General features: G+C 30.3%; 1 protein-coding gene across 2 annotated transcripts; it reads left to right on the forward strand.

The window, feature by feature from the left end:
* The first annotated feature begins 6,477 nt into the window (after positions 1 to 6,477).
* On the forward strand, positions 6,478 to 9,662 carry LOC107879606 (probable inactive receptor kinase At1g48480). 2 transcript variants are annotated; one of them, XM_016726621.2, is made up of 2 exons: positions 6,478 to 7,716; positions 8,902 to 9,662. In XM_016726621.2, exons 1-2 carry the CDS (start codon positions 7,365 to 7,367, stop codon positions 9,468 to 9,470), a joined length of 921 nt encoding a protein of 306 aa, XP_016582107.1. In that variant the 5' UTR covers positions 6,478 to 7,364; the 3' UTR covers positions 9,471 to 9,662. The 2 variants fall into 2 exon arrangements, with proteins under 2 accessions (XP_016582107.1, XP_016582106.1); XM_016726620.2 differs by having other exon boundaries at positions 6,483 to 7,716; positions 8,899 to 9,662.
* Positions 9,663 to 10,261: the final 599 nt, after the last annotated feature.

The following is a 10,261-nucleotide window of genomic DNA, read 5'->3' on the forward strand; positions in this document are numbered from 1 at the left end:
TATATGGAGGCATGTGTAAATTGCATAGAAAGTAAGCTAAAAATAAAGGTAGGACCAGATGTAAATGGAGAATAAAAATAAGTAACTAATCAGACTATTAACCTAAGAATTGCAACTTTAGAAGTTTGAGTAAATGAGTTAGAGCAAAGACTAGCTACATTGGAAATAGAAAAAAACTATAAAAAATGAAGATGAAATAAATTCACAAGGAACAGTACACCTAGAACAACTAGAGATGGAACTTATGACTATAGAAGAAAATAACACTAGTTTAATATGTAATGAAGATAAAAACTTTAGTACGATAAAAGTATTAGCTAGAATTAGAATTCAAGATATTGAAATAGAAATTCTAGGCTTGGTTGATAGAGGATGTACCAGTTGCTTAATAAACAAAAGAATAGTACCACATCATGTACTTAAAACCTTAAAAAAACCAATAACAGCAATACAGATGGACGGATCATATAATATCTATGCTTACTATATCGAAAAGGCACAAATAAATTTTCTCAATACATGTAATGAATTCTATAAATCCATCTATAATGCTCATAAAATATTAGTAAGAAATTTAAATATAAAAACAGATTTCGTAATTGGGTTACAATTCTTATTACAAAATAGAGGAGGCTGTCTCATAACTAGAGATGGTATAATGTTAGTTCTAAATGATACTTATACACCAGTACAAACTACTAATTACCCAACAATAGAAAGGAAATTCAAAACACACAATAGTTTCATTTTCTTTTTACTAATTATTATTCCATATTTAACAAATAGTCTAAAAACTGTTTGCAAGTGCCCTAAATGTTCTTGCATGTTTTGACTAAACACTAAGATATCATCTACGTAAACTAGCACAAAACTTTTGTATTCTCCAAACATGTCATTCATTTTTCTTTGAAATATGGGTGGAGCTGTTTTTAGACCAAAAGACATAGCTAACCATGCTACTACTATTCCTTTCCATAAGTCTATTACTGTATTCTATATTTGTGGATCATGTACTGCTATACGTAGTATTTTTCCTTTATTACATCCTTCCTGTAATTTAATAGGTTCTTCTATTGGAATTCTTCTTTTCACTGGCCTTATATTTTCTTTTATTTTCGTATCTGGTTTTATTCTGACTTTTCTTCTTGGTACATTACCTGTACTATAATCTATTGATTGAGTATGTGGATTAGTTTGTTGAAATTGACTAGCACTTGTTGAGATAGTTGTTTTCATTTTTGCCAGTTCTTTATAACTTATTGTAGATATAATGTCTTCATCTTCTCTTTCAGGGTTTGAGTAAATAGTATCTACCTTTTTAGTTCTATATCCTAAATTATTATCTCTTTCTGAACAAGTTTTAAAATATTTTATAGATTGTGTTATGTTCGTATTTCTTTGCTTACATCCTTTACACTTAAAAGTTATATACTTATGTTCTTCATATAGTCTTAGTTCTTCTTCTATTGCTTGATCTACTTCATACCCTTCTTGTAATATTTATATATTCATTAATTCTTGTTCCGTATCTATGGTACTTTCGATTTCATTATCATCTAATATCTTTTGACTCATATAATTATAATCTGTAAATCTAACTGATGTTTCTCCTTTACTACTAGTATACAGTAAATGAGTTTTGGGTGCTAATACCTTTGGCTTATTGAATTTTTCTAAATTCAATTCTCGTCCTGCATATTCCTCTGAATTTATCTTTATTGGTTTCATTAATTTTATTCCTTTATTACCTATTACTTCGACTATGTCATTTACTTTTAGTTTGAACTTGGTATTACTACTTAAGGTCATTTTTCCTATAAAATCTACACACAATATTATTTCCATTACTCATTTCTTCATATTCTTTAGTCTGGATTTCTATTTTTATATTTTTTTCAAATTCTTTTAAATTCATTAAGAAGTTTGGGCTAATATAAAATATTCCTCCGTTATTTGTCATATCTACTTTGGTTAGTCCTATTATTGATTTTTTAATATCTGACCATCTATCATCATATATTACTATTTATACCTTGGATCCTAGATTTTTTCTAGTTAGTCCTTTTAATACTATGACTATTAGTGCCATATGCATTAATAGCATTCTATTATTTCTTATTCTCTTTAGAGATTCAGGATTTACTAGATTTAAGGTTGTAAAGTTCTCTCCTATAGCTGATATTTTTTCTTCTCAATAAATCCTATATAGTTGATTATATGTGAAAAAATATTTAGCATTATATAATGTCTTAGGGTTCAATAATTTTAATTGATTTTACTGAAAAATCTATAGGTCTTTGTCTATATCTATTATTTCATTTAATTTCTGGTCTTGTTCTATATCTGAGTGTCTTTTAGATAATATACTGGAATAAGATTATTTCCAACTCTATTGTCGGAAAAACTTACTCTTTGTCTTTCCCCTTCGATGGTTCTTCTTGATCTAGTTGAAGGAGGTGCAAATATTGAAGGATAAGAATATTGGTGCTTCTCAGACTAATGCAAGCACTCATACTCCAAGTTTTCCATCTCAAAACAAAGTGGATGAGATGGGTGTGCATTCCCCACTGAATGCTAAGAAATCCACTGTATCAAATGTAGATACAGCTAGTCCGGTTCAAACGGTAGCTGGTAAAGACTTATTAAATTCATTAATGGCTGCCACTTTGCTAAAACGTGAAGATGAAGGTTGCTCTTCATCAAGACGGAGACCACTCAGAACTTGTACTCAGAAAGATACCTCTAAAAAGTCTTTGATTTCAAAGAAAAAAAATGACAAAATTGAAGCTATAATAAAACAAACTTTAGAAAAAAATTTCAATAATCAAGAACTAGACAAACATGTTGTTAGCAAAAATAGTCCAAATACGAGTACAGACAGAATAGTCCCAAATATAGATAATCGGAAAAACCCATATCAAGCAATAGAAGAAGCACTAAGACTATATGAAGAACATAAGTATATAACTTTTAAGTGTAAATGATGTAAGCAAAGAAATATGAACATAACACAATAGAGAGAGAGAGTGCTTGCATTAGTCTGAGAAGCACCAATAATCTTATCCTTCAATATTTGCACGTCCTCCATAAGTTTAACATTTTTAAGAAGAAGGGCTTCTTTTTGGGCATTGAGTCTTTTGAAGGCCTCGGTCATTGTAGAACAGTGATCACAAAAAATTATTTTACCTGTATCTTTTTGGATCGTGTATTGGGGTATTTTGTTTGGGCTTTGTTTGAGGGTTGGAGATATATAGTAATTAGGCCCAAGGTATCCTCTAGCGTAATCCAAAGCTTCAGTAAAATCATTAAAATCTTTGAAAGCTGGGTTTTTAACCTCATTTATTAAGTCTACTACTTCAATCCATGTTTTAAAATTTCATTAGTTTTGCCATGTATAACTACGTAATATTTAAACCTGTTTTCTCTACTTTTGTCTGAAAAATATTGACATAAAGTATTTGTTACAGCTACAAAATATTTAGTGTCTCTTTTATTATATGCTATCCATAGATTGTCTACTAGACATATCTGAGGTTTATCTAAAACACAATCTGGTTTAACTCTAAATGATAAATTACATATGGATATGAGATTAAATTAACCCGACCAAAATAAATTCTTTTCATCATTTTTGCAGAGTCTTGTGGTTTGAAATTAACATTACCTAGTAGTGTTTGAGCGTTGGAGTCTTGAGATGGGGCTATGACCTTGCCCTTATCTGCTGACTGATGGCCAGTTGGTCTCATGCTGAAACAAAGGTTAATTAACCTGTTTAGTTTTAATCTGTAGTCTACTTAACTTATCTGCTAGCTCATTATCCTTTTCTTTCACATATTCAAATACAATATTTTTATAAACAGATATTGTGTCTATAAAATTGAGCCATCTTCTTTAACTACTAGCTTTATCATTTATTTTTTGATGAAATTTAACTATTGCTTCACAATCAGTCTTTACTAATACTTCTTCTTTATTTAGGATATATAGTTTGAAGCTATTTAAACCATATATTATTGCTAATACTTCTAAGTCTACGCTACTCATATTTTCCTTTTCTTTGTATTGACCACTTTGATACGCACAAATTTTTTCTTCATTTCTATTACTATATTTATTAATTAGGTTTGGCTTTTAGAATAGCTCCCCATCCTAATTTACTTCCATCGGTTTGAACAATTAAGTAGTCTGATTCTAAAGGTATCATTAAATCTGGAATGTTTTTAATCCTTTCTTTAATTTGTTGTACTAGTTTGATATCTTCTATATTAAAATGCTTTTGTCCTTCACTTTCTGTTTTAGCATATAAAGGTCCTGCTATTTTTTCTAATTCTTGAATAAAATTTCTTGCATAATTTACTAAACCTAAATTTTTTTTGTAAATTCTTTGTATTATCTAGCTTATCTGGCATATCTAACACCTTTTTTGCAATGTGTGGTTGGAGCTTTATCCTTCCATCTCCTAAAGTTACTCCTACAAAATTAATATGAGTTTTACATCATTTATATAGATAGATAGAGAGAGAGAGTCCAATATTAAATTTGCCACCCACAATATCAAAGCACTCTCCAGTGCAAGTGGCAAGGCGCTTTTGTGGTTCATAGGTCGTGGGTTCGATGTTTACAACATATGATTTTTAAAATTTTATTTTGCTTATATAATTAATATAGTCAAATATTAAATTTGTCACCCACAATATTAAAGCACTCTCTAGTTCAAGTGGCAAGGCTCTACTTTTGTGGTTCATAAGTCGTGGGTTCCAAATCATCAAATATCGACCTTTCTGATCTCTATACTCAAGGTTCGTTGTCCTCTGCTGCTTGTTGCAACTGGCCAATAGATCGAAAAAATGAATAATCTGATTAATTTAATCGATAAATTTACTTAACATCCGGAGAGTTCGAATCCTGGATCCTCCTCTAAATTTATATTTATAATCTATAATATATTAAAAGTGTGAAGAACCTTAGAGATGTTATTTAAATTTTTAAGAAATAAATAAAAATAAAATATTAATCTAGAATATTTTAAAAAGGAACCATTTAGAAGTGTAAAATATTGGAAGAGGGTTTAAATTATATGTCTACAATAATGAAGTCATGAAAATGAAGTATGCCAATGAATTTTTGAAACATTAAGAATTTGTGTTTTAGTTTAAATTCAGACTCTTTTACTAGTCAACTTTGACCAAATTAACTATAATGCACTTCAATTTCAGGGGTCTATTACCTTTAACTCAATTTTGGTGTATTTTTATTATTCTTTTATGCTGATGTGATATATTTTGTCAACTTTTTTGGTTGACATAAAACTTTTGATGTGAACCCCATTTTAAGTAAGAAAGTTGTCATGTCAGTACAAAATGATGACAAAAATACTCTAAAATTGAGTTAAGGAGGCAATAGAACCTTGCGAAATTAGAGTGTGTCATAGTAACTTTAGCCATAGTTCAAGGGGGTATTGGATGCTTATTTATTTATTTATTTATTTATTTATTTTAATTTAAATTATACAAATACCAACTTATGTTTTCAATATTACAAAAAAAATCCCAACTCCCTAAATATATTACAAAAATCCCACCATATACACAGAATGTTATATATATGTCGGTTATATTATGTATATTAATAGAGAGAAAGAATAAAATAATTAAAAAAATAAAAAAAATATAATTATTTTCAAAGGATTGATATTTATGTTATTTATACTTTATTTTATTTTGTTTACATAGCCAATGCTTTCAGCTTCCACAACTTGTATTAAAATTTCGCCTTCCTAATTTTATCTCTGGTCAAGTGATTCTCTCGAGCCACACGTAGTTTCAATGAATTTCAATGATTTTTAAGTACGTAAATCAATGATTTTTTTAAGGATTTAATTTTAAAAGTAAGAAAAAAAATTTATATATAAAAAAATAATTATAACACAAATATGATGTAAATTGATACGTCTCTCTTATCCGTATTATATGACAAATGTAAGTGATGATCCATCAACCATTTAAAACTTTTAGTGGTAATATATATATAAATATAATTATGTAAGAATTTTGAAAAGTGATTTAAAATTTTACACTTTATTAAAAATTTTCATAATAAATAAAATTATTTAATTTTAAATAATTAAATACAAAGCAGGTGTAGTTAAACTAGTAAAAATAAAATAACATCCACTCTCAATAGAGTTGGATGATTTTATATAATATAAAAAAAAAACTAGTAGTAGATATACCATTATAAATAATGTCTTGCCATGTTTTGTCCTTTCATTTTTTTTTTTAAATAATTGGGTCCTCATTAAGATGAACAGTTCATTTTAGATAAGTATTGTCTTTTCTTTTATCTTTAATTTGCTCGATTATTCTCTTAAAATATTGTGACACATTGAAATCATTATTCTACTTTTATCGCCGTAAAAGTTTATATAGTCAAATTAATACCTATAATTAAACGAGTTTAAATTTGGTGCATCGTTTTTGTATTTTTTGACACTGTCATATGACTTTTATCTGTTGTAGCAGGTCATTCATTTTTATATTTTTACTTGATAAATGAATGACCTACTAGAACAGGTAAAAATTACCTGATAGTATAAAAAAATATACCAACGATGCACCAATCTTAAATTCATTTTGAAATATTCCCTAAACTAACAAAGAAATAAGTATTTATATATAGTAGGTGGCTTACAAGTCATTTCCATCATAATCTGATTAATTAGTCTTTATATTTTATATTAATTAATTAATATAATATACAACTCAATTTGACTTTTGGAATATTTAACAGACAAAAAAAAAAGTCAGACATTGTATTTTCTCCTTGAATCTTCAACTAATAGGTTTTATATTAATTAGGCTTCACAAAGAACCTAGCTTTTTCCCTTCTTTGTGCAATAAAATTTCAGACCTTTTATCAACTTTTTTGGTCCTCTTTCATATCGAGCCATTGAAGCGGCGCATCATACTACGAGCGGACGATTTCAAAGAAATGATAAGATATGTGTAAGATTTTTCGTAGATATCCTTATTACCTTTACCTTACCTTAGTTGAGTCTTATGATCGTTCCACATTCCTATTCATCTTATCTCGTCTTGGGCACAACAATATCCTAGCTAGTTGATCCTGATTCGACATTAGAAGTATATCCTAGCTATTCATCTTATGTTCGTTCAACATTCCTATTCATCTTACCTCATCTTGGGCACAACAATATCCTAGCTAGTTGATCCTGATTCGACATTAGAAGTATATCCTGTCTATTCATCTTATGTTCGTTCAACATTCCTATTCATCTCACCTCGTCTTGAGCACAACAATATCCTGGCTAGTTGATCCTGATTCGACATTAGAAGTATATCAAAATGGCACAAAACCAAACAACACTTGTGAATCAAAAGCTAGTGTTTTTTGAGAATACTAAAAGGGAATATGATTTAGTTGACTTGTTGAAATCAGAAGCAACAGTATTGGGAAAGGGAACTTTTGGAAATAGCTACAAGGCAGAATTGGAAAATGGGAAAATTGTGTTTGTTAAGAGGTTAAAAGATTGTTGTTTGGTTGAAAATGAATTCATAAAAAAGATTCAAGAATTGGCAAAATTGAGTGATCATCATCAAAGTTTGCTTCCTCTAAGAGCTTATTATTATTCAAAAGATGAGAAACTTCTTGTATTTGATTACATGCCTATGAGTAACTTGGCTTCTCTTTTACATGGTAAGTCTTCTAACTCGTTATGTCTAAGATAATAATTTTATTTGATTTATTGTATTTGTTAGAGTTGGGATCCGAATTTTGTTGATCCGGCCCAGAAAATTTCGCGATGCGATCCATGTTTGCGATTTTTAATGGGGTCTGTCGTGGTGGAGTAGGGATTGGACCTATCGGTCCGATCCTAAAGCCCACCACTGATCCCGATGGGGGTGCGGGGTGAAGCCCCCGCTGTATGGACCTTTATGTTTTGGGCCCAGGACTTATTTGTATGCACGTATTATATAAGTGCATTTAGTGGGTTATTTTGAGTATTCAGAAAATACTCATTCTCCCCATTGTACTCCTCTTCTTTTATTATAGTGAACATCCTCTGCCTCTGCCCGTGGTTTATCCCGCAAAGATTTTCACGTAAATCTGTGTGTTCTTATTTATTATTTTGCTTGTGGTTTGCTTTATTCTGTCCGATTCTAACAGTCCTCTTATATGATTTTGAATAGTTCGTATCTCATAAAGTAGTTTTGAAATCGAGTTAGATTATATTTCACGTGCGTTTTCTTCACATGGTATCAGAATCATACTCTATATATAGATGTTCAAGACTAGGGCGCATAGATAGGGCGTCAAATATGTTAGAGTTTGTGACCCAAATTTTCTTGATCCGGCCTTGAAAAGATCGTGGTGCGATCCATGTTTGAGATTTTTTGGGGGATTTGTGGTGGTAGTGTACGGATCGGGGTATGGACTTGTATGTTTTTGGGCTTAAAATTTTTCTTGTACGCACGTATTACATAAGTGCGACTTAGAGGGTTGGTTTTAAAATGATGGTTCTAGTGTGTTATAGAGAACTTTGGCTCCTCCTTGTATTCCTCTTCGATGTAGTGAATTTCTCCTCCTCCGACCATGGTTTTTCCCGTCAAGAGTTTTCATGTAAATCTATGTGTGTTCATCTTGTTTTTCTTTTGCTTATCATATTGCTTATTCCTGTTTGATTTGATAACAAAATATTCTATGGTGAGTAAAACAATGAGGTATTAATTCCTTATAGTATGGGGCAATCTATCGTTAATGAGTTAAAGTTGAGTAAAATTTAATGTGCATTTTCTTTACATATACTGTTATTTATAAAAATTCATGAATATTTCTTACTATATTATTGTGGAATTAACTTAACATATTGTTACATAGAAGGTGTAGGAGTGGCTAAGAAATCTCAACTCACATGGCAAGTAAGGACTCGAATCGCTTATGAAGTCGCTAGTGGCCTAGAATTTCTCCATACTCAGGGATCTGACGTTTGTCATGGTAACATAACGTCATCCAATGTTCTACTCACAAATTCTTTTGATGTTCGTCTTTCAGACCAGGGATTATTCGGACTTTTCATGCCAAACACCATGTTACTTGTCCTCAACGTGGGCTATCAAGCACCGGAAGTGGGATATGCCTACAACCTTTGTCAAAAATCAGATGTTTACAGCTTCGGTGGCCTGTTGTTGGAATTACTAACCGGTAAGGCCCCATTAGACACCGTTGGCAAGAACAAAGGGATTGATTTGCCTAGTTGGGTTCGAAAAATGTTTCAAGAAAACCCTATTATTGATGTTTTTGATAAGAGTATGGTGAAAAATTACCAAGAATTTGGAGATCAAATGGTTCAATTGTTACAACTAGCAATTTGCTGTACTTTCAAGAATCCTACTAAAAGGCCCTCAATGGTTGCAGTGGCTAATCAAATAAAAAGGACATGCAGATTGTAATTGATGTTGTGTATAATCTATGTATAATATATGTATACAATGTGTATCTTAGCTTAAATTTGTAAAAATTAAAGATAAGGATTATTTTTGTTGGGTTGGGGTTACTACGTTTGTAATGTAAAAACTCGAAATTATATTACACTTGTAAACTGATTACAACGAATTTCAATTTAATTTTGCCTGTCTTTGTGCGTTGAGTAAATCAGAGGTTAAACATATTCTCCCACATTGAGATTTTTTTTTCTTCATATATATTTTTTTTCAAGTAAAAACCAACCCCATATATATAAATGTTGGATTTTTTTTTTCTTGATATTGATTTGTATTGAATCTAAGCAAATGTTTGTTTGATATATAAGGTGAAAGGATTCATGAGAGAAGTCAACTTTTCTTCATCATGAGGTAAATTTAAAGGTCAAGGTAGAGTTTTGGATAGTGGTAGTAGTAGTAGTTCTTCCTCAAATAATTTACATGCAAATTCAAGAACTTTGGCACGAAAACCAAGAAATTATGATTCAGCAATTGATAATAATAAGGTTAATCAAAGTGATATAAAGAATGGCTTTGATAGTTGTTCAACAACTTTGGCACAAAAACCAAGAAATAGTGATTCAAGAATTGAGAATGAATGTGATCATATGGTTAATAGAAGTGGAATAAAGGATGGTTTTGATCAATATATGGTGAATTAGGTTCAAGAACTTTGGCACAAAAACCAAGTAATTGTGATTCAAGAACTGAGAAAAAAGTGAAATAACGGAGGCTATAGGTGATGTTGTAGGTGGAGTGGA

This window comes from Capsicum annuum, chromosome 8, assembly GCF_002878395.1.
Source record: "Capsicum annuum cultivar UCD-10X-F1 chromosome 8, UCD10Xv1.1, whole genome shotgun sequence".
In the NCBI taxonomy this organism is placed as follows: Eukaryota; Viridiplantae; Streptophyta; class Magnoliopsida; order Solanales; family Solanaceae; genus Capsicum; species Capsicum annuum.

What these genes read in the sequence shown, in the direction of transcription:
- LOC107879606 (XM_016726620.2), top strand. Translation starts at nt 7,365, where the DNA reads ATGGCACAAAACCAAACAACACTTGTGAATCAAAAGCTAGTGTTTTTT. An exon ending in CTTGGCTTCTCTTTTACATG is followed by an intron (nt 7,717 to 8,898) that starts GTAAGTCTTCTA and finishes ATTGTTACATAG; the next exon opens with AAGGTGTAGGAGTGGCTAAG.